We start from the raw sequence: 25,137 nt of genomic DNA, 5'->3' as shown, positions 1-25,137 counted from the left end.
CTCTCTCTCGAAAGTTTTTCTTTTCGGATGCAACAAAATCCGAGTCAAACCCCAACTCTACCGAATTTTTCACACTGGACTTTTTTTTTTTTTTTTTTTTTGAAAAAAAAAATTAATTCGAATTGAACCAATATCTAAGAATCTAAATTAAGAAATCCAAAAACTAAGGCACTCTTTGGGGAGCTTTCAGTTTATAAAATTCCTTCCATTGAGTTGAATTGGCTGGAGAATGTATTTTGATGAAAAGAATTTAAAACAAAAATTTTGTTTTGTAAATGAATTTTTTTATTCTTTTTTAACTATAATTTTCTTTAAGTTATCTTAATTTGAATTCTCTGCAGATTGACACGTAACATTTAAAATCTATCTACTGCTTGTATTAAATTAACTTCGTTCTCTCTCTCTCATCTTTTCCAAAAAAGATCGCTCTCTCTCTCATCTTTTCCGAAAAAGATCGCTCTGTAATAGATTTTGCAGTTTAAATTTCAAAAAAGAGAAATTTTGTAATTTAGATTTCAAGAAAGGAGTTAAATTTTTTTTTTCTTTTAAAAGCAGAATTTTGCAATTTATATTTCAATAAAAGAGAGGAATTTTGTAATTTAGATTTCAAGAAAAGAGTTTAATTTTTTTTTTCTTTAAAAAGAAGAATTTTGCGATTTATATTTCAAAAAAAGAGATTTAAAAAAAAGAGAAATTTTGCAATTTAGATTTCAGAAAAAGAGAGTGAACCAAAAATTTTAGTCACCAAAAATCGTGGAAAAAAAATATTTATTTTTGGCATAAAATATTCCCCAATAGTGGGAATGAGCAAGAGGAGAGAGAGGGAGCGAACTTTTTTTGGAAAAGATGAGGGAGATAGAACGATTTTAACGTGGTGAATTTTCTTTATTTCAAAACGGTATAATTTTCAAACTTTGGTAAATTTTTCTTATCTCAAAACAGTGCAGTTTTCAAACTTTTTTAAAATTAGTTAGCGTGGTTTAACACAAATAATAAATAAATTTTAAATGTCCACATAACTTAGACAAGATTTAACTTCTTAGACAAGATTTAACTTAGATAATCCAAATCCGTATAAAGACAGTGAAGGGAAAAAAAAAAATCATAATTGAAGTGATGGAGTGAAATTGCCTGTGATGTAGTAACAATTAATTGACATAGTGATGATCAAGGTACACAAATTTACTCAATCTACATGATATAAGTTTTTTTTTTATTTTTTCCTTAATAGAAGTTGAAAGAAATCATGGAAAAAGAAAACAAAAAAAATATAAAATGAAAGAGAGACATGGCAACAAAAATATCCCATTTTTATTTTTATTTATAGATATAAATTACTTTAATTGTGGAATGGTAGCCTTCAAAAAAAGTATTTTATATATACATATATATATATTGTGGGTATATTATATATATATATATATATAAGATTGAATTTTGGACAAATCTTGAAACTCTTCCGACTTTGAATTTAAATAGGAGTCAATAGTAGTTTTTTCTGCAACTCCTTAATGTCTTTATTCTTCTTTTGTTGAATCATTTTTCAACAATATTTTTTTTTTAGTGAAGATTTGTGAAATTTTGTTCAAAATTTTTTAATTTTTTAATTTTTGGATAGAGAACAAACAAAGAAGATGATACAGAAAGAGAAAGAGAACAGTTTGCAATGGAATTCAGAAATAGAAATAAAAATAGGTTAAATAATAGACAATATATGAATTTTATATTTATTACTTAGAAAAGTATGTACCTTGCAGGAAGTCGATTAGGAATGATGTTTTATTGGCTTTGGTTAATCAGACTTCTAAACTAGTGAGACTTTTTAGAAGTTCATTTTCAGAAATTTTATCAAACGCTCTTTATTATTGACAAAAGGACTTTTCGAGTTTAGAAGCCCGTTTTGAAACCAGCCAAACAAGCCCTGAATTGATGGGTGAGGGAGTTTCATGCTATTTCGATTTATTGCTAACAGTGAAAAATACATATATAAAATCTTAAATCATGCTTGCATGCAGCACATTGAGTGCAATTTTTGTAATAGGAGCAACAAAATAATAATAATTCTAACATTTATTATGTTACATGTTTTTTTTTTCCATTTTCTTTTTTAAAAGTAATTGATAAAATATACTTGAATTTAAGTCACACAATTCTTCGTTCTCACACTCCATGCATGTTACGGCTCAAATTCTACTTAATTCTGTCACTCTCACGCTCCTGCCCTTAAATTCGCTCACTCTTATTTTATACAATTCTTCGTTCTCACACTCCATGCATGTTACGGCTCAAATTCTACTTAATTCTGTCACTCTCACGCTCCTGCCCTTAAATTCGCTCACTCCTATTTTATGTAACTTCAATTTAAATCTGAATTTTAGTGAAAATTTAAATGGCGAGAACAAAAATCCATTGATGAAAAAAATTGTCAAATGTTAAATCATCAAACAAACGAAAACCCTAAGGTAATTTTTATGTCATTTCGGTTAAATATATATTTTTTATTTTTACATTTACAGTCTAAATTAAGGTTGAAGTCAAATCCGGATATTTTACAACAAAAAACACCAAAAAAATAAAAATATTTTTTATAGTGCCCACGTGCATGCATTTTAACCGTAGATTCAAAGAATGACATTAGTATTTTATTTGACGTTGGCGTCTTTACCAGAAGGCTATGAGTTACGTAGACTGAACAATCTCTTAGAACAACAAATTCTACTCGTATCTTTTTCTTCGTTTCACATTGTTCAGTCATGGCCCAAGGTTTGAACAAAGACGATACTTACAATATTAGGTGACAATTAACAACAATTCCCACTTTCTACCAAAATTTCTTCAAAACATAAAATGATATCCAAAAAATTCCAAAGCAACTTACAAATGCCTCTATCCTTTGGCACTCGAGTTTGTGGTCACGAGAGAGAAAAATAGACCACCACATTTACAGATTTACTTGCAGCAAGTGTAACTTGCTAGATGCAAAATACCATACTGGATCCTGCTGGAGCTAATATGACTTGAATTTCACCAACCAGACAGTCCGTTGATCCATTTCAAAAAAGGAGCCGGCAGACCACCTGTGTTATCAGGCAGTAATTTTAAGGCTGCAGATTGATGCTGCTTTTCACTCCCCACCATCTTTCCATTGCAAACATGCGGAAACTAAGCGGCATTTTTGTTAGGTCTTGCACTGAAGGTGCATTTATGAACCCGGGGTCACCCCCATCTACCTGCAGCTATAGCAAGTCCCCCAGTTCTTGAGACAGATAAAATCCCAGCTATCGACCACACAGTTACACACAGTTCAGATATGAAAGAGAACAGTGTGCTTTATATCCTCCTGGAATGGGTACCATCTTTGGGACAGCAGTACTAATTATCTGGATACCTGATTCAAACCTATACCAACTTTGATGCACAATAAACCCAGCTTGACCCCCCAACTCCACAGAAACCCAAGAGTCCAAACTACCAACGGCATCTTCAACTTATTCAGAGAATATTAACTCAAGTAATAATCACTTCTGGTTACCACCTTCAAATTATTTAAACAAATTTCATAATTCCCAGGATATAAACAAAGCAGTTAAAGACCTAAGCAATATTTCCAAGTGGTGAATGCACACTTGACATGTTCAACAGCAATTAGACTGTACATCGACAACTGAATGCAAATTATTCTTGAATCATCCAACTTATTATCAAAAAACTTATCTAGCATCCTGCATGTCCTACAACATACTGCCAAAGAAAATAATATGCATGAAATTAAGTTCCTCTAGAGATAAAAGGCGCTAAAAAAAAAAAAAAAAAGTGCAGCTGCTTTTACTAACGTTCAATTTTCCCCCTATTCATTCTGTCCTTGTCAAAGGATCCCAAAAGTTAACTTTCTTGACTCAATTTTACTTCACAACACATGAAATGACAACTACCACCTTAAAAAATAAAAAATGGATCCTGCCATGATTTTCTCAAGCAAGTATCCAGCTCCTATCAATATAAAAATATAAATAAAGATAGAGAGACAACAGAAAGAAAGTATTTTGATGTGATTTTTCAGTAATTATAATGTATAGCAAGTGTTTACAATCAGAAACTTTAATCCCATGAATTGCCCGTAATCAGGATAATCCACCATGCATGGATATCACTAAATTAGCAAGCCAAGCTGCAAATGTGGAATAAAGACTTGGTTGAAAGTCTGACAAGCAGGACAAATAATAGAGGAAACCCATTCCAGCCCTTTAAACAATCTATGAAACAAATGGCACTTTCATCACTGTTGGCCTCAAATTATAAAACAATGTTTTTGAGCATAGCTGTGTGTGTGGGAGGAGTGATTCAGGACTTGAGAGAATGTTGGCCTCTAATAGCAGAAATTTGTGATTCCATCACCCGAAGATGAAACCAGAACAATGAATTAAGAAGCTAATCTCCAGTGTTGCATTACCACCAACCACCCCCCAACAAATCTTGCATTTGACACCATTATTGAAGCAAAAAAGAATACTGGAAAGTTTCAAGAAACATTATAATGCAATAAATCAGCACATTCAGACAGCAGATGGAATCAAAACAGTAAGGTCCAATGAAGGTTAAACAAACCAAGGTCCAATGAAGGTTAAACAAACCAAACCTTCACCCCTCCCCCACCCTTGATTGAAAAAAAAAAAAAAAGAGCAAAGGAAAAAAAAATGAAGGCACATGAAAATTATATGAAAATATAGATTTTTCGAGGAAAAGATTTCTACTTGCTACCATCCCAATTCAAGTATGGGAAAAACAGCACAAAAAAATAATAATAATAATAGCAGCATGGTATAAAAGATGACATGCCCAAAACACCACCTTTGTCAATCCAGTCTGAATTATACAGATAAGCATTCCCATATTAGTTATGCAAGGACACAAATAGATTTTTCTTGGGGAAAAGATTTATACTTGCTACCATCCCAATCCAAGTATGAAGCAAGGATACTTCTACGAAGAAGCCCTACCTGTGTCTTGTCAGACACGTGTCCAACACTTCATATACGTGTCCATAAAAATATATATATATATTATTATTTTGGACACTTTCCCGACACTTCCGGACACTTAGCCGACACTTGTTGGTGGACACTTAGGCCGACACTTTCAAACATTTCTAACACAAGGCTACCTAGTAATCTTGAAAATAATAAGTACACATGCAAAAGTGTTCAACTTTTTTCTTTAAGAAAAATTGACATTATACACATATGATCACAAGCGAAGCATTAAATGATATTTGTTCATTTAAAATAAAAACACTACTATGACAAAGTTGTGGAATAATATAAAAATCATTACAACTCTTAGTATAAAATTAAAAATGAATTAAAATTTTATAATACCATTGCTCAATACATGTATAAAAATAAAAATATATATTCATATATAGCAGTTGTCCAAGCCGTACCCGTATCCTACTTTTTTAAATTTTGGCGTGTCAACGTATCCGTGTCCATGCTACTTAGAATTCAAGTATAAACTGATACCACCACGTAGCTTATATCTATATGGCAAGCTACTGGGATGACAACAACGGCAGAAATTACATCTCAACAAGCATATTGCCGCTTATAGAAGTATAAAGGTGTTTTCCGAAAACAGTGGAACACAGCATGCAACTCAACAAATCTAACGCAAACTAGAATCTAGGAATAATCCAACAAATGGGAACAACACAAGAAAAAAAAAATTAGAAGCACGGTGTAAAAGATGATATGCTCAAAACACCCATTGTGGTCAGTCCGGTCTGAATTATACAGGCATTCCCACATTAAATATGTAGGGACGCATATCAACTGGATATTCATCAAGCAGATCTACAAACTCCTTTGGCAGTATCAAGATCGCACATACGAATATAACGAGTGAATGGGAGAATGGGAAAGATACAACTCAAGAAGAAGACAAGTCAAACGTGAAAAACAGCAGACTTACAATGACAAGGATATATAATAAAAATGTGTGAAGAGCCACTACAAGGCAGTAGACCTATAAATGGATTGGATTCATAGCCGGTCAAGCTTGATCCAATCCAAATAAGATAAGACAACTTCTTGATCCAATCTAATAACCCAACGGATCACTCATGAACAAATCCAAACCCAATTTGATATTTATAGGGGATATTTGACCACATAACCCGATTCATTACAGATGTATCTTTTGTTAAAACAAATTAATGTCAAAAGAGATAGAGAAATAATGATTACAAGGGAAGAGAGAGAGAAAAGTAAATGTGGACAAAAAAGAGAGAGAATTATATTTTCTACTCTTTATTGAAGAAAAAAAACTAAATACTAAGAAAAAATGGAGAGATGAAAGAAAAAATGAAAGAACCGACAAAAATTATTTTGATAATATGTAAGTACTACATCAAATAATATATGTCTAACCAGAATTGATCTCTTGTTCACTGATGAGCAAGAGACTTTCTCCACACCAAGTATAGTGACCATATGATATAATCTACCGCTCATATCACAAATCCACTTTTCTCCTGATTTAAGTTTCTTAAACTAACATTTACCAATTTCTTCCACAAGACTTTGTTGGCAAACAACACTGGGAGGAAGACGATTAGGATCTCATCACATATGGCAACTGTCAGAACAAATTCCGAATCCAAGAGGTAGCTGGTTAGAAAGTAAACTCACCACCCACTGATGAAAGAGGATCCATAAAGGATCAATTGAAGTCCCCGGTGACCAATAGATTTACCGGGGGAAGACCAGAGTACTTACTAAAAAAAAAAAACTGAAAATACTAAAATGGCTGAACCACGTAAATGTTCAGCCATAGTTTACTGGAGGATTTATGTAACAATTTGTTGTTAATATTGTTACTTTTTAGATTTATTTTTCATGTATCTTTTTATGTTTTTTATTTTATTTTCTAAATATCCACGAACTATTGAGATGCTACATTTTGATGATACCTTCTCAGCAATACTTCAGTGTGCTTGTTTACTTCTCCAATCTCATTCTCCTTGACACCTTTACATATGAACTCCAAATATATACATATTTTTTGCTAAGTAAGATTTCATAAAAGGCGTTCAAGAGGGGAGCTAGTTTGATGATACCTACTCAGTAACACTTCAGTGTGCTTGTTTACTTCTCCAATCTCATTCTCCTTGACACCTTTACATATGAACTCCAAATATATATATATATATATTGGCTAGTAAGATTTCATAAAAGGCAGATCCTTTATTCTCTCTCTTTTTTTTTCACCAATGAGCAAGAGATCAATTCTGACAGACCTACAAGGCAGAAAGTAATTCTCCTTTTTATTTTGGTAAGTACTCTTTTTTTCAGTAAGTCTCGTGTAGTTTAGGAAACTTAAGTTGGCAAAAAAGTGGTTTTGCTGTATTAGCAAAGAAGCAAGTGGATTTGCGATATGACATATCCAAACAGTCAATATAATTGGTGTGGAGAGTCTCTTGCTCACCTATGAGCAAGAGATAAACTCAATGTACATAACATAGTATATATTATATTATATTAGATAGGATTGACCATAATCCATATCCGATTTGTTCATCAATCTGAATCCAAGATCTAGTGACAGGCCTACAAGGCAGAAAGTAATTCTCATTTTTTTTTTTGGGTAAGACGTAAGTGCTCTTTTTGCAGCAAGTCTTGTGTAGAAGATATTGGTAATGTTAGTTTAGGAAACTTAAATTGGGAGAAAGGGGGATTTGATGTATTAGCAAAGGAGGGAAGTGGATTTGCGATATGACTGAGAGATATGACAGGCCTACAAGGTAGAAAGCAATTCTCTTTTGTTTTTTTTTTGGTAAGTACTCTTTTTGTAGTAAGTCTTGTGTAGAAGAAATTGGTAATGATATTTTAGGAAATTTAAATTGGGAAAAAAGTGGTTTTGCTGTATTAGCAAAAGAGGAAAGTGGATTTACGATACGATCATTAGATTATATAAATCATAATACTTGGTGTGGAGAAAGTCTCTTGCTCAGTAGTGAGCAATTCTATATGTATAACATATTATATACTCCCCCTGTCCCAAAAAAAACGTCATGCTTTCCTTTTTGGTCTGTTCCAAAATAATTGTCCACTTTCCTTTTTCAAACAATTTATTTTACATCTTTCCATATATGTCCTTGGAGTTTAAAATTTCAAACTTAAATATAAGGGCAAATTAGTAATTTTTTAGGGAGACAAGGCATGTCCCACATGTCCCCTTAAAAATTCCTACTCCCCAAAAGCGACATGACACAGGGAATGTTCAATCCATATCTGAGATCTATTGACAGGGCTACATGGTAGAAAGTAAATATGTAATATGGACCCAACCCATGTGATGTGGTACTCTCAGGTAGCACGAAGAGCTTATTACCAAGAAAAGTGTGAATCAAACAAATTTTGATGAAAAAATTCCATAAAGAAAGAAGGATAAAACTTGTCAAACAACTCTTATAAAACCCATATACGTATATGGGCGGCTAGTAGTTGAAGATGTTCTTGAACAACAATTTGACATGACGGATAACTAGACAAAGCCTAAATTGTTCAGTCACACAGTATATAAAACACCCTTGGGACGAAATTCACTGCAACAAAATATTGCACCAGTTGCCCCCAAATTATTGCATCATTTGCTCGGAATATTTTACACATACACACGCATAAGATACAGCTATACACATAGGTATCCAATAATCTATAGTCATGTGTCTTGTCCAAGAACCTAAACACATGAACTCATTATGACTAAAGAGAACCAACAACCATCATAAAGGAAGAACATCAAGCAAGTAAAAAGATTAGAAGCAGAATAAAAAATCAAACACTTTTCGGGGAAGGATGGCTAAATATTGTCAACTAACTAAAACGATAAATTGTATTTATTATAAACGAGCCAAGATAACACATTGTTTCCTGATAAAGGTACAGAAAATTGTCTAACAGTCACTTTTAACTACCAACAATCCACATCTTAAGGGGCATATAAACTGAAGAAGCAACCAAAGTTCAGCTAATCAAATTCATCAAACCAGAGTTCAAATTGTCTGCATTCAGGAAATCACCAGTACCAATAAAAGCAACTGCGCCAACAAGCTGTCATACACCTGAATCAAACATCCATTCACAACTCAATTCATCATTCCACATCCAATAAGCAAAAGAGAGCTAGTGCTGACCAGAAGAAAAAAATCAAAACATGGAACAATAAATCACATACTGAGCCTTCTAGCTACACTACTGTAAGACATGACAGAATGTTAAGATAATTTTCCATCAGTTAAAATCAGAAGTATGATCCAGATAATTTACAAAATCCAAAAACCTAATTAGAGAGTCAGATCAAGCATCCAAAGACAAAAACTACCAGGCAATCAGTGTAGCCAAAAACATGTAGTTCAAACTTCAAAAGTGAGAGAACAAATTCAAAAACAGAAGCGCAGAGGGGGGGGGGGGGGGGGGGGGGGGGGGCCGCATTTAGATTTACATGTTAAAAGGTGACAGAACCACGTAAAGTTCACACTTCATAAACCAAATTAAAATTTAAATAAAAAGAGAGAATTTATATTAAAGGTCAACAGACCCACCTAACACATGACGGAAGACATATTCTGCCCTGTAAAAGAACATTAAGGTGTACAACATACAGTTCAATATTGAAACAAAATTTGTTCAGAGCATCAATGTCATAACATATAGAAAGAACATCAGCAGAAGTTACGTTGCATAAGGATTGTATGAGGCATCAATATTGCATATTGAAAAAGAAAAAAAACCCAACGATCAAATTAGAATGCCGATAGAGGAATCAAAACAGATGAAATAGAAGTGACTTGCATCTATTTACAATGGCTTACATAACAAACAAACTGAAAAAAAAAAAAAAAAAAAAAAAAAAAAAAAAAAAAAAAAGGTACTACCACAAGGTAATGCTTAAGAGTCCAATCTGCAGAACACGGCAACACAGTACAATAAGAGAATTCCTAATGTGTATGGAACGCAATCTTGAAAAATACACACCAATGCATGCGCACAAAACCTTAATATCATTGCTGGTAATGAAAAATGGGTTGGAAATGCCATGTCAATAAAGAATGGTGCCAAAAACATAAACCAACTGAACAGCAGGACTCATGCCTGAAGATTAATAACTATTTGACTCAAAACAGCTTCGCTCCAGTCACAAAACCACGCAAGAATTCAGCTCCTCCAAAGGAACCATCACGTGCATTCACAAACAAAAGAAGTCATCCTGTTCTCTTTTTCTTCAAGTTATTCCACCACACAATCACACTGTTTTTATTTAAAACTAAGAGAATAGTTCATAAAGAAATGCCATAGGGAGCTCCTCAACTACTTGCAGAGACTACAAGAGCAGAATATATATCAAATGGTATGGAGCAGACTTCCAAGTAGCAGAAATTAGAATGATGCATTGGATTATAGAAGTAACTATAATAAATAAGATGAATAATGAAAGTGTGAAGGGTATACATTAGGTATAGCACCCATAAATGATAAAATTAGGAAAAGTGGACTTGGGCAGTATGTCCATATTCATTGTAGACCCTGAGTCAGATCTGTTTGCCCAGTAACAAAGAGGCCGACCAAACCTTACGTGAGAGGAAATAATTAAACACGATTTTAAAAAATTAAATCAAAGAGAAGACATGATGTATAATAGGAATATTGGAAACAGAGATTTCATGTGGGCGACCCCATCCATATGGGATAAAGGCAAGGATGATATGTGTGTGTGTGTGTGTGTGTGTGTGTCAAAGGAGGCTTGAGTCTGCCAAAAAACATCCCAACCAGACTTATGCTATGTTCAATACAACAAGAGGGAAAAGAAAATAAATAATAACATTAGTTATAAGAGAAAAGAAATTAAGGATCTTGTTAACCTATTATCGTGTTAGGTGGATTAATGAGGGACAAGAAAGGAAATGGCAAGTCTTAGCACTTACTCATGTTTGGGAAAAGAAAGGAAAGGAAACTACCTTAAACAATTTATCACTATACCCTTCCACATTTAAAAGACGAATATATATATAAGAATTGGTAAGACAAATATAAAGATTGTGCTAAACATCATTCAAGCAAAAGTGATAATTTGGAAACAAAGAAAAGGTTAAAGAGAGTAAAAGCATGCCCTAGGAAGCTAGGACTCATGATATTTTGATTTTATCTTTTACAGAATAAGAGTAAATTTGGTATTAAAAAAGTTTCATTAGGCTTTGTAACCCTTTCCTTCCATTTCCTCCAATTTTTGGGAGGATAAAAAAAACCTACTCATAATGCCTAATTTGTATCCCTCCATTTCCTTTCTTTTCTTTTAAAAATTTATACCATACACAATATACCATTTCCCTCCATTAACTTTCTTTTCTTTTCTTTTCCTTCCATTTCTCCCCAACCAAACTAGGGCTTAGTAAAATAAGAGAATCTGGCTATAGGAACTAACCTTGAAATTTTCTTGGAGACCTGCCAGCTCAAAATATCCTTAACCTCACGTAACAATGCAAAGCAAAACAATCCCTCCATGTTGCAGTTCACTATATAACCCACTCTTTACCACTCCAAAGCATTAGCCACCATGGCTTCCTTACCCACCATGTCAAACCTCATGCAGCAATGCAAAGAAAGCACACTCTCCATGTCGCAATCCTTGACTACACTATCTAACCCAACCTTTATGACCTCCATAAAATTAGCCATTGTGGTATTACCCACCATGATCCTCCAAAAGCTACACATCAAACATCATGTTAGAAGACTAGTGCAACTTACGCCTGCATAATATTGAATGTCTTAACCATTTAACCATTTCAGAGTTGCAATGGAAAAAATTATAGGTTCAAAATATCAGGATTATGACCAACTACAAGTTCAAGACCTTCACATGATGTAGTTTAGAAGGAAACAAATCTTCTACAGGAGGGGATTGCACCGCCATGGTGTCCAAGGAGCAAAATCAGACTATGATCAGTTAAATTTTACGTGGATCCAACCAATATTCAATCAAGGACAAATTTACTCCCCAACCCCTACTTAATTACACCCCCTTGTTAAGCACATGCACCAATTGGTTACCAACTTACCACTAAATCTTTAATCACTCTAAGCATCCAAACACTTTCCTAAAAGTCATATCCAAGTCATATCATATGTATTCAACTGAGGTTAAATTGAGTCCCCAACCCCTACCTAATCAGACTCCCTAACTACATATATGCACCAATTGTTTACCACAAAATATTTAGTCATTCTAAGCATACAAACATTTTCTTAAAAGAATATACATGTAAAAAATAAATAAATAAATTTGATAGTTTTGTGTCATCCACTTTGAAGTTATAGATCTCTGAACAACAATTGAAAATTTCATTCAATCTTATTTGGAAGACAGTAACAATGAGGACCTCATTTCCAGAATAATCTTGTTGCACCGATTGCTGAATGACAAGAGATCACGGCCACCAAAGGAACACAAAAAGAAAGAAGACTACTCTGTTTTCAAATAATTGATATGTTGAAGTAGATAATTCAATAGGGAGATTTTACTTGGCATCTGACTTGGTATATTGTAGGCATGTTTCAGTTAACCCCACTAACTAACACAACCAGGTCCAAATTAAACCTAAGCCAGACCAAAATTCCCATGCTCATATACCTAAGATTGAATATATACCGAGTCATGTATCTTGTTTGGCCAATTCAAACATGTCATCAAATATAAGCACCATATATATATCAATAATATGATCCTGGTCAGACATATGTCAAAAACACACTTGAAATTTTGCACAAGCAGCTGCATTTATTCATGAAAAACTTAACATTCAAAACGACAAACGCTGCATCATCACAACAAATAGAATAAATGAATGAATATCGTCTTGCAGTTATAGAATAACAGCTAATATAGTTTACCAGATTATGCTAACAGAATTATTAAGGATATGATGATCTTTAGACTGTAAACATAGAAGCAACAGGCCATGACAAAATAGTCACCAGAACAGGGTATCAGATATTACTTTCTAAATCAAATGTAAACAAAACAGTAACACTCACAATGCTAGTCACTCAAAAAGCACACAACACAAAACAACAATAATGTCAAGAAAAAACAACCACAAAATGCACAAATCAACTAGGATCATACACAATCTCAAAGAAACAACAAAAGAGGTCCACAAAAAGAGAAACAGAATAGCCAGCATCAACCACTCTATCTTCATAACCATCTAAGAATGCATGGAACTGATTGTTATCAGTTCCACATTAAGAGAAAACCAACTATACAACATAGCAAATTGAACTAGGCATCCAAGGCAAAAACGATTAATTAAAATATAATGGAATTATAAGTAAAAATACCTCAGTAGTAAGGTGGTATGCCCTTCAGCATTCCTCCGTGCGGAACTCTAGGCACAGGCGATGCCCCTGTTGGCTGATGGTGATGGCTTTGATACCCAGACGAGGACAAACTGTAGTGTGCACTCTCAGGATAACCTCCTGTAGGCATCCCAACTGAGCTTGCTGGCAACCCATAAAATGATGAAACATGACCACCAGCGCCACCCAATCCGCCATACCCAGTTGAACCAGGACCGCCATACCCAGTTGAACCCGGACCGCCATACCCAGTTGAACCGGGACCACCATACCCAGTTGAACCGGGACCACCATAGCTCGAAACACCATAAGAACCACCTAATCCAGAGCCATAACCACCACTAACTGCCAAAGAAGACGGTGCTTGACTACCAACAGTGGACAACCCAGGACCACCACCTACGGAGGACAATCCCACAGCGCCACCAAGAGATGAATTCAGATGATGATGTCCCTGGGGTGGTGGCCCCTGTAGTCCACCTGAATATCCAGAATAGGAAGAAATACCTCCTAGTCCTGGCCCACCAGGACCACCATAGTGTGACGGTATCGACCCCGGAATAGATGATGGCACATGCAACCCCACTCCATCACCATGACCCTCTCCTGGAACTGCAGTTGATCCGTGAACTCCTCCAGCTCCTAGCACCCCCGGCACACCGGGCTTTCCTTTCTTCCCATCGGCCAACTTACAAGTCAAATTGTGCCCATCAATCATCTTGATTGGATCAACTAAAGAAGCCCTGGCCGCCTCCACTGTTTTGTACACAAACAAAGCATAACCCTTCGACTTCCCCGTCGCCTTATCGAACCCCAAAGGCCCTTCTTCAATCTCCCCGTACGACAAAAAGTGCGCCAACAACCTATCCCCCGGCATATCTTGTGGTACATTCGCAACATAAATCTTCCTCATCAAGACGTCCTCCACAGGCTGCGGGTTCGGCGTGGGGGTAATCCCCGCTGCGGCGAGCTGCGTCACCGTCATCCGACCATCAATTTTCTTGCTCGGCTCCTTCAAAGCTAGTAAAGCCCCATCAACGTGCCTGAACGTGACAAAGCCGTAACCTTTGCTTTTCCCGGTGGCTTTATCGAGGATCACGATGGCTTCTTCGAGATCGCCGTAGGAGCCAAAGAGAGCGCGAAGCTTTTCGGTTGTGGTGTCCCATCCGAGACCCCGGATGAAAAGTTTGCGCTGAGCGGGGTCTTGGTTGGCGATGGATCGGACGGCGTCGAGGACGTCGTGATGTCGAACAGAGGCGTGTTTGACGATCTCGAGGAGCTGTTCGCGAGTGAAGGGCTCGATGATCTTCTGAGCATCCTCTAGCGTGAGATTGATCGGTCCGGAGTCAGAGCCTGGTAGAACGACGCCGTTCTCTTCCATCTTTCGCTTCTTGATTGGGTCCATTGTAGATTGGAGATTGGGAGTTAGCAAGGATTGCAAAGACTGAACTGAGAAAACCCTAACCCTAGGAGGGAGCATATATAGCTACCACTACCAGTTGGATGTCGACAAGTGAGAAGAGATGCCCGAGCCGGAGAGTATCGTGTGTGTATATGATTGGTGCTCGCTATAGTGTGGATAGATCTATATTTCAAGGTCCAGCAACGATTTTTAAATTAGAGTATAGTTACACTCTTTCAGGTTTGGTAAAAAAATATTCAGAAAAAATTTAGTTTTTTTTTTTTTTTTTCTTGAATAAAAATACCTTTTGAAGATTTAAAAATTAATAAAGACATTTTTTTACATATAAAATTGATCAAATTACCCTTTGACTGTTTAGGAAATTTTTTTAACTTTACAATTTAATAAGTTTGACCAATCTACCCTCATAAACAATTTATGCATAAAAAAAACTTTATATTGTTCACTATTTTTTTTTTTTTTTGTTATTTACTTTATAAATGTTCCAACTTCTAAAAAATGTAGACGTCTAAAATAATTTTTTGATACATATATTTCAAATAAATTATATTTTGTTATTACTTTTTTTCTTTTTCATTTTCTTTTTTATTTTTAAATTAAGATGCTTAATTCTTTTATCTAAAAAAAAATTAAACCAATCTTTTTTCCTTAAAAATAAAAAATATGGTACCAGTATAACTTTATCTTAACTGTATGTATGTCTTTGTTTTTTTTTTTTTTTAAGAATTAAGCATCTTAATTTAAAAATAAAAAAGAAAAATAAAAGAAGTAATAACAAAATATAATCTATTTGAAATATATGTATTGAATCAAAAAATTATTTTAGACGTCTATATTTTTTAGAAGTTGGGACATTTATAAAGTAAATAAATAAAATGTAAACAATATAAAGTTTTATTTTTATGCATAAATTGTTCATGAAGGTAAATTGGTCCAATTTATTAAATTAGAAAGTTAAAAAAGTCTCTTAAACTGTCAAAAGGTAATTTGGTCAATTCTCATATAAAGGGGGTGTCTTTGTCCAAAAAAACAGATAAGTTTTTTCCTGAGTATCTTTTTGCCAAACGTCAAGGGATGTGGTTGTACTTTACCCTTTAAATTAAGAGCCCAAAATAGAAAAAATAAATTTTTTTTTTTTTTTTCCTTTTAAACAGAAAAAAGAAATTTCATCCTAACAACCATACAACAATCTATTTGGATGAGAACTGTTTTTCTACTCAGCAGAAAAACAAAAACAAAAACATGTTTGAAAATAATTTTATGTTTTCTAAATTTTTAAAAATTATTTTTTGAATGACAAACTAAGCACTTCCTCTACTTCTTAGTTATTAAATATTATTTTTTAAGTGACAAACTAGCACTATCTTGAATTTCTCAATGATTAAGTTATTACACTTGGTTTGCAATATGGTCACTTTGTCCTGGACTTTCATGATCATTCAAGCACCTGGTTTATGGAATGGGCTTGGATTGGAAAAGGCAGATGGACACGAATTAAGTTTATATTTCATAAATTTATAAATTTAGTATATTATTTCGCGAGTTCAAATACAAGTCTTACAATGGATTCTTTTTCTTTGTGTTCCTAACACAAGCTTGAATAGAGACGTTTGAGCTTGACTAATCTCATAAACGAAAATAAAAAATTTCTTGAAGCTCGATTTGATATTTTATTAAACAAAGAAAGGTAGGACAAATCCCAATTGAGTTGAGTTTGAACAGTCAGAAAACAAATCAGTTCATTTATAGCATTGTTCTAAAGACATGTTTGAAAAGTTTTATGATATTATTTTTCTGATATTAACATCCAAATTTAAGCACATGTCCTATTTGGAAAGACCTCAATCGCATAATATGAAAGCGAGAGTGAGAGCAAATTCAGGAGCGTGAGAGCCGCAGAATTAAGTCATAAATAACAAGAATTTGAGCCTGAGCGCGCGTGAAGTCTGAGAGCAAAAACGCTTTGAGTGAGAGCAAATTCAGGAGCGTGAGAGCCGCAGAATTAAGTCATAAATAGCAAGAATTTGAGCCTGAGCGCGCGTAAAGTCTGAGAGCAAAAACGCTTTTGGAGTGTGAGAGCGATATCCGTTGAGAAAAATTACGTGACTTAAGAAAATACTGATATTGATTTAGAATAGTTCATAACGTATTAATTTTTTTTTGCCAAAACTTATATCACCAAATTGATGAAATTAATTAAAATTTTTTGAATTTTTCAAAACAACTATTCGTTTCCAAATATAGTTTTTATTTTTACCCAAAATATTTCTAAAACAAAACAATTATTTTGATATAGACAAAAAACATAAAGCCTAAGAAACATCAACTCTAAAATTATCCAAAATAACATAGTTACACCCTCAAAATAATAATGTTTACATTTTTCAAAATAAAATAATAGTGATACATAACCCTAAAAAAATAACGCAAAAAAGTAGTACACATCATCACGCCCAAAAAGGGGCGCGTGAGTTCACGTTCCCACACGCCATCACTAACGTCTGGTGCATAAGAAGTCCCACCCCCAATTCATCTCGCATTACCCACAAGAGAAGTAGGTGTCGAAACCTCTGTTTCTTCCCCTTCAATGTTTACATGCAAACTCTACTACCATTTTTCACCTTCTGTACAATGCCATTTTCTCATCTGTAAGCTCTCTCTCTCTATATGTGTATATATATTTTACACAAACTCACGTAATTATACATGTATATGTATAAAATTGCTTCTCCTGGGTGAGTTTGGATTTGGGTCTTGTTTCGTAATTGAAATTTTAAATAGTCATACAACTGAAATTTCGATTTAATTGTTTGGACTTGCTAATTTGGTCCATTGCTTGCTATTGTGTGATGAGAAATGTATGCATTCATAGCTCGGATACAATGCAGGACGGTTTAAGCCCACTTTTTGAGAGAACCCATATTGTGATTAGCACCATAATTGACCATTTCTTTGAATTTTGAAGCATCCTTTATTTATCACTTATTTTGGACGTCTTCAAAGTGAATAGGATTTTTAATCTGATCCCAGTATTGGATATTTACTGTTTAATTTTAATTTTAATTATTGTTATTATTAGTATTATTATTATTTTTGTCTGTTTTTTGTTGGTTTACTGATGTATGAATTGTACTTAGATTGCTAAGTAAGTCCACATTTGATGAGTGAAACAATGGAAATTTGATTGGCATTCATTCAGTAGAGTTGGCATGTCTGCATAATGTTTAATTTATGATTGCTATCAAAAATGTTTTGTAGTGGTGACAGAAACACTGTATTGATAAGCATGTGCCATACACATGGACAGATTAAATGGATGAATGCTTTAACGGACTTCATCAAGATAGTTCCTTGTTTATGATAAACGGTTATTCTAATTCAAACATTTCAATTTTTATCAGGAGGTTGTCTGTTACTTATTTGCCTATCAATCGCATGCCCAACACCCTTTTATCGCCACCTTTTGATTATGCGGTGGAACGGACACAATTTCAACTGAACACAATGCAATTGAATTATCGTGTATCTGTTGTGAAGAACATGTCTCCACCATTTGGCTTAATTAGTTCCTTCACAGTATCAAGCTCTTTTTTAGCATTGCATACCAGCATCAGTACAGGAGAGAAATATGATGATGGGGAATGTTGTGAACAAGAAGTTAGTGGTGATTCACCCGAGGAGCAAAACAAGAGTGAGGGCATTCAATTAGATAATTATTCAATTTATGCAGAGAGTTATAGTGACAAGGATTACAAAGAAAGTGAAAGAAGAAGAAAAATTGGACTAGCAAACAAAGGGAGAATGCCATGGAACAAAGGCCGGAAACATAGTGCAGGTAATTTTGTTTAATATATTAATCCTGTATTTGAAGTAGGGTATGAATAGGATTGGTTAATTCTGAATTCACCATATTATATTTGCAGAGACTCGTGAGCGAATCAGACAGAGAACAAAAGAAGCCTTGAGAGACCCTAAGGTGAAGTCATGTAAGAATCAATCGGATTTTAGGATTTCCATCCCAACCGCAACCCCCCCACCCCCCCCCCCCCCCCCCCCCCCCCCCCCCCCCCCGCCGCTCTCCTTTTTGACACATTTATTTCTGAAAAAATAGGCTAAAAGCTCGTATACATTTCATTATTGTTTTTTTGCAAATTTTTGCACCTTGTACATTGTCACATTAAATGTCTCTCGACCCATTACTAATTTGAGCTTGCTTATGTTGTTATTGTCATGGGAGAAACAAAAGCAAAGCCTTTTTCTAGTTGTCATTCACATTCATCTTCCATATTTGATTATTGGTAGTAGTAGTACATAACATATTAGCATCATTATTCTTTGTCAGTATTATTTTCTTCTTTTTAATCTAAATACTTTTTCCACTTATAATCTTTCAGGTTAGAAAGAAGATGTCTGAATGTCCCCGCGCTCATAGGTATTCTTCGACTTCATTATTCATCAAAAAGTAATTAATTTCTGCAATACCAATTACCTGAATAGGATAGGTGACACACATTTTCTGCACAATGTGGAGGCTGCTTAAAGAACAGGTTAGGGTTATATGCTAAATGAGTTAACATCGAGGCTTCACTTTCTGACTTTACCTCATTATTCATTTTCTGCATGAAGTGACATATATTCATGGAAGTTACTCTTAAGTAAATTATAGGTTGTACCAAGGATTCAAACTTTTTGCCACTGAATGAACAGTAGCCACTCCAAAGCATAGGTCATATTGAACTTAATACAGTAACACACTGTCATTGGTTACAACTTCATGGAAGATTGATGTAAAGTAATGGTCTATATTGATCACCAAATACTGATTATGGCATATCACATCATTAGGGAACTTATTCACTTGCATGAAATAGGGAAAAGAAAAAAATCTGAAGCTAGCACAAGTTTCATTAAAATTTCCATCATGAAAAGCAAATATATTAATTTTATATAGTCATAATAGAAGATGCCTGGGAGTTGTTTCTTGGATATTTCTTCTATTCCATGGTATATACCTTTTAACTATTTCTAAAGTAATCTCTATGCGGACTTTAGAGTATATATTGGTCTCATGATCACAAAAGCAACTTCCATATCGAGCTCCCGTGGTCAGTAGAACCTTCCTTATGCTATGTTTGGTTGGAAGGAAGGATGGAAGAGAGGAGGGATAGAAGAAGCTTTCCTTGTTTGGTTGGAAGGAAGGGGAGAGAGAGAGGAAGCATCCCTCCTAGCCCATGTTATTTTATTCGTCCAAAATTGGGCGGAAGAAAGGAGGGAAGAAAGAAAAACTACCCTACAAATATATAATACCAATTTTAACCTTCAATTATTTATTAAATCAATTGTTAAATCCTATTGAAATTCAGAATGGATATTTACTTTTTATAAGTTTACATAATGAGGGTATATTGGTAAAAACTATATAAAAGTCTCCTTCCCTTCCTACCTATGAAACAAAAAAAATGTGTTACTCCATCCATCATTTCAATTATCCTATCCATTCAACCAAACAAAAAGTGAGGAGACTTCTTCGCTTCCCGGGATGCCTCATCCATCATTACCCGTCTCCTTTCAATCCCTCCAACCAAACGGAGCATTAAAGTTGGTTCCAAGATTTGCCCTTAGCTAGTTAGCTTAAATATACAAGAAGAGTGACTTTTGGGTAATCATTATAAGTTTTGAAAAAAGTTAGATCAACCTCCTATGAGATTTGATGAAATCACAGTCAACTCCACTCCATTAGAGAACCTTTATTGTCATTAAACAATTTTTAAAATACCCCTTAACCAATGGATGTTACTTCTTTTTTTTCTGCTTACCATTCTAAACTTATGAATTTAACCCTATGTTTAATATTCAACAATTTATTCCCTTAAAAAAATATGTGGGAATATATATATATATATATATTTATTTATATCAGTGGTTTCATTCATTTATTCCATTAAATATCTAATCTGATATACATATTACATATTATACACTCACACACACACATAGTTCAAAAGAAATTTCCTAATTGCCCATTTCCTGCAGAATAAATATATGCATTTACACCACCATCCCCTTTCTCCTCTCTTGGTTCTTTCTCCTTCCTCCGCCACCATCCCCTTTCTCCTCTCTCGTCAAGAAGAAGAAATGGGCAATTTAGGTTATCTGCTTTCCGGATGAGAGAGACAGTGAAGGAGATGAAAGAGAGAAAAGGAGAATGATGATGCTCGGCATCATAGCTATGGGCATCACAGTTATCCAGCAACACCACTGTTCAATGCTTTAGTCAGACCACGATTCACCATTTTTCTACGACATTCTGGTTCTGGGTATCATGTATCCATCTATATTCGATGATATAGAGGAATTTTAGAATTTGAGATTGTCGGAGCAAAGAAGGTGCCCTTTTCCTCTCTAACCTCTCTCTGAAGCTTTCTTGCACTCTCTAGGGGTCTCTCTTGCCTTTGCAATTCTCTTCTCTTGGTCTGTGTTTCTCTCTCCTAGGTTCTCTCTTGATTCTGTCTCTGGAACTCTTCTTTACAATTCTCTTCCTTTTATCTGCATCTCTCTCTTAAGTTATCAATACCACCTCTAGACCCCCATTAGAAACTGTCTTAGCCATCCTACCAACACCGGCATTTCCAGCTAGTGGCTACCAACAAGATGAAGAATTTAGAAGAAAAAATAGAACCATTAAGAATTTAGCTGCAGTGACGTTGATGCCCAGTCAACCTTTACTCATTTTGCAAACGTTAAAATTTACAAGATTTGTAAATAAATAACTATATGTATTTATAATTGTAAATTTTACGAGGTGTATATATAAATATAATTCATTCTCACATTATATATATCTATTATGGATCATACATACATATATGAAAAAATATAAACAGAGAGCTTCCCCAGTCTCGAGTCTAGATCAACATTGAAGCATAAAAAGCTTCCAAGCAAATTATTGGCTACATTCCAGACCACTCCATCCCAGAAATGAGCAATTAGATGGTGCCTTGAAAATCTGCCAGAGGGTTATCATTTGACTTCAAAGAACAATAATAAGCAATTATGGAAGCCTTGCATTCGATTCTTCAACACCATATCCCATCTCCTCGTTGTATGGGCAACTGCTGAAAGGGGATTGTGAAATGTGCTGTGGGGATGAATTGGTAGTGGCGAAGCGAGTGGTTCTGGTGATAAGAGAAGAAAGAGAAAAAAGTGGGTGGGGTCTAGAGAGAGAAACACGCCGTGGAGAGAAAATGGAGAGAATAAAGGAGTGCGGGCACCGGCGGTAGTGTCCGTGGTGGTGGAGAGAAGAAACTGTGTGGGGACAGCAATAGCGGCAATGCTAATCGTGGTGGAGAGGTAATTAGGTAAATTTGTCCTATTATGCTTACATCAGCAATAAAGTTAAAAATGAGTAGTGACAGCGGAAGTAATATAGTAAAAAAAAAATACTGTCTTGGGTCGTTACTGTTTCCAACTCTAACTTTCATCCGAGGGTGACTACCACAAATCTCATGGGAGGTGAGGATAGTTTACCTTAAAAAAATGTCGAGATCACCTTTTGAATCGTTCAATCTTATACTGTATTTTTCTTCAGAATAGCACGACTGGTTCACTCACTGGAGGCAACATTAACATGATTTTTAAGTTTTACTATGATTAAAGGTTGGCAATTGATGCATGATTCTCTGTTGTAGCAAGAGAACAGTGGCAAGAATACGCTCATCACTCCGACGGCTATGGGGAGGGCGTTTGAAATGGAAAAGGTCAAGAGAGAAATTCTTGCTATCATGGGCTGAAAATATTGCAGAGGCTGCTAAGAAAGGTGGGGTTGACCAACAAGAACTAGATTGGGACAGCTATGACAAGATAAAAAAAGAGATAGCTCTCCAACAGCTTCAGTGGGCTGCAGAAAAGGTGAAGGCAAAGGAAATGGCAAAGATTCGAGCAGTGAGATCAGCACAAGCAAAAGCTGAAAAGATGGCAAGGCTTGCTCAGAAGAAAAAGGAGCAGGAACAGAAGGAAAAAGTAAGAGAAGAAATAAAAAGAAAGACGCATAAAAAATCAAAGGAAGAAAAAGAGGAGTTTGCTGTTTCCCAGGAGTTAAAACTCAAGGCGAGATTAACAAAGGTAAAAAGCTCATAGAATTGCAACTAATATATAACATCGCATGAACTATTGAATTTGTGCTACAGCACAGACCACAAGTAACCAACTTCTTTGGTGGGTGCTTTCTTTTCGCTTAAAAGATAAAGTAGGAGACAGGATCAGCCTTTAATGCTGAACTGTTTATGATGTGTAGATTTATTAAAATATCAAAAGAATAGAATGATGCTGAAAAATCAGAAATTATTGATTGACTGGTTTCAACAGGAGATGCTCTGTATAAGATTTCTTTCTTTTAGAGAAAAGTGATCTTCTTTTTTTTCCCCCTTTTCCATTGTGGACTAATTAGCCATGAAATTTTGCACTGTATATATCGTTTCATGGATTGGTGGCATTGGCTTTGGCACATAATTGTGATTTATACATGCACATAAATCTTGCATCTTCAGTAATTTTGTTGTGTTCTACTGTTTCGCTGAATATTATTATTTTTGGTTGTCAACAGATTCACAAAAAGAAATCCGTAAATGGTGAAGTAACCAGTCAATATCACCGAGCTTGGGAGAAATTCGATTTGGAGTTTATAGATAGAGAACAAAAACAGCAAGAAGTTTCACTCGCAGATCAGATTCGTGCTGCTAAGAATAGAAGAGCTGAATTCGTGGCTAGGGAAGCTCTGCCAGTGAGAGATAATAGAGCGACCATAGATTCTTGCCATTTGCTGCAACAGGAAATATAAGATGAAATAGAGGCAAGGTGGGCATTCCTATCTAACTGTGATTTTTTGCTTCTCGCCATCAGCATTACACTTCCTTTGATTGTATATTATTTTCAGTAAAAAAGGAAGAAATTTTGAAGCCTTCACTTGAGCCATCAGATTCGTGCTTTGTTAAAAGATTCCAATTTTTCATTTTTTTTCTCGCATGTATTCAAACAAAGCATCTGTACTTTGATTTCTCAAATTCATAAGATTTTCTCTACTTATCCTTTTGTCCCTAAGTTCGGGTTACCTCTTCTGGTTGTAGAGATGTATGGTTATGACACATTGACCACTTGGAATGTAAAGAACACTTCGTTTAAAAATCAATGCACAACTTATCAATCTTCTTAAAGACAACGTGGAGAACTATGTCATGTTTCTTTAAAATATAATACCCTCCTTTCAGTGTGACACACACCCGTTACTCTGATTTTGAGCATCTTGTGAAAGAGATTGTCACGATTTTCACTCCATAACGTTTAAGGGTGCCCTCTGATCACCTTAATTTTGACAATTATAATTTTTAAAACACTTGCTTGAGTTGGAGATGTTACTTGCGTAACTCCTTGATGATTATTTGTCAACGAGGGTTAATACCTCTTTCTTCACAAATTTTCATCCGTGCAATACACGAGAAAACAAGACACAAGAGAAAACAAGTGGAGCCATTATAAAAACATTAAATTACAAAATTATCCTTCACAAGTATTAATTAAACTCGACAATCTCATATTATACTTTTGTTACCTCTCACAATCTCAACATGAAGCCCTCACTCCTAATCAGATCCCGATATCAAAATTACGTACAAAGTTCCAAAACACCTCAAAACCAACTTGTCAAGGTAAATACAACTACCAACGTGGCTCGCCAATATTATTTACGTTTATGAACAGGCTAATATAGATCTGAACAAAGCCTTGTCCAAAAATGATTTTCATCATTCAAAATCGAATAATGCTTGCCTTAGGCCGCATAGGAAGGAACTTCCTTTTTATATTGAGGCGGCCTAATAAAATTTCAAAATGTGTTAAAAATTTTGAGACAAAAAAAAAAGAATGACTGCAGATAATAAAAACCCATCCCCTCTCTCTCACCCCAACTCTCCTAATAGATAAGAAAAGAAGTGTCCCTCTTCTATATTTTTTCTGTGTATTGAATCTTTTCTTAAATTAAGATCATTGTTTAAAATAGTGAGATCAAATTTAACCCACCAATTGCCGGTTGATATATATACATGTATACATCAGACCCATTTCAAAATACAAAGTCATTTGAAAGCAAAATTGGGGCAAATTAATTGCAAAAGGATCTCGAAGAGGGGGCCGTGGCGGTCGGGAAGTGATGAGGTGGAATTTTGGAGAGAAGAATTGTCCAGTTCTTTCGTGTATCCGAGAGGAATGGGTTAATCAGATCAGGGTCCCAATGGTACATTGGTCCTT

At 34.9% G+C, this 25,137-nt stretch overlaps 2 protein-coding genes across 4 annotated transcripts; one reads left to right on the top strand and one right to left on the bottom strand.

The window, feature by feature from the left end:
• Window positions 1-2,663: 2,663 nt before the first annotated feature.
• LOC132307646 (UBP1-associated protein 2C-like) lies at window positions 2,664-14,998 on the bottom strand. 3 transcript variants are annotated; one of them, XR_009482287.1, is made up of 3 exons: window positions 13,398-14,998; window positions 11,479-11,763; window positions 8,867-9,121 (listed from the first exon to the last, which is right to left on the bottom strand). XR_009482287.1 is itself a non-coding variant. In XM_059805465.1 (2 exons), the coding sequence occupies exon 1, from the start codon at window positions 14,893-14,895 to the stop codon at window positions 13,399-13,401; it is 1,497 nt and encodes a 498-aa protein (XP_059661448.1). In that variant the 5' UTR covers window positions 14,896-14,998; the 3' UTR covers window positions 2,664-3,535; window position 13,398. The 3 variants fall into 3 exon arrangements, 2 of the variants coding, with proteins under 2 accessions (XP_059661448.1, XP_059661447.1); XM_059805465.1 differs by lacking the exons at window positions 8,867-9,121; window positions 11,479-11,763 and adding an exon at window positions 2,664-3,535; XM_059805464.1 differs by lacking the exon at window positions 11,479-11,763 and having other exon boundaries at window positions 13,398-14,996.
• Window positions 14,999-17,355: 2,357 nt separating this feature from the next.
• On the top strand, window positions 17,356-23,917 carry LOC132307645 (vicilin-like seed storage protein At2g18540). Its single transcript, XM_059805463.1, has 6 exons — window positions 17,356-17,486; window positions 18,240-18,673; window positions 18,762-18,814; window positions 19,233-19,270; window positions 22,527-22,959; window positions 23,441-23,917. Exons 1-6 carry the CDS (start codon window positions 17,434-17,436, stop codon window positions 23,672-23,674), a joined length of 1,245 nt encoding a protein of 414 aa, XP_059661446.1. The 5' UTR covers window positions 17,356-17,433; the 3' UTR covers window positions 23,675-23,917.
• Window positions 23,918-25,137: the final 1,220 nt, after the last annotated feature.

This window comes from Cornus florida, unplaced genomic scaffold, assembly GCF_030987335.1.
Source record: "Cornus florida cultivar Cherokee Brave unplaced genomic scaffold, ASM3098733v1 CherokeeBrave_3.0.0_Hap2_Chr05, whole genome shotgun sequence".
Lineage (NCBI taxonomy): Eukaryota > Viridiplantae > Streptophyta > Magnoliopsida > Cornales > Cornaceae > Cornus > Cornus florida.
The sequence above is the reverse complement of the archived record's forward strand: the minus strand, read 5'-3'. Positions and strand labels throughout refer to the sequence as shown.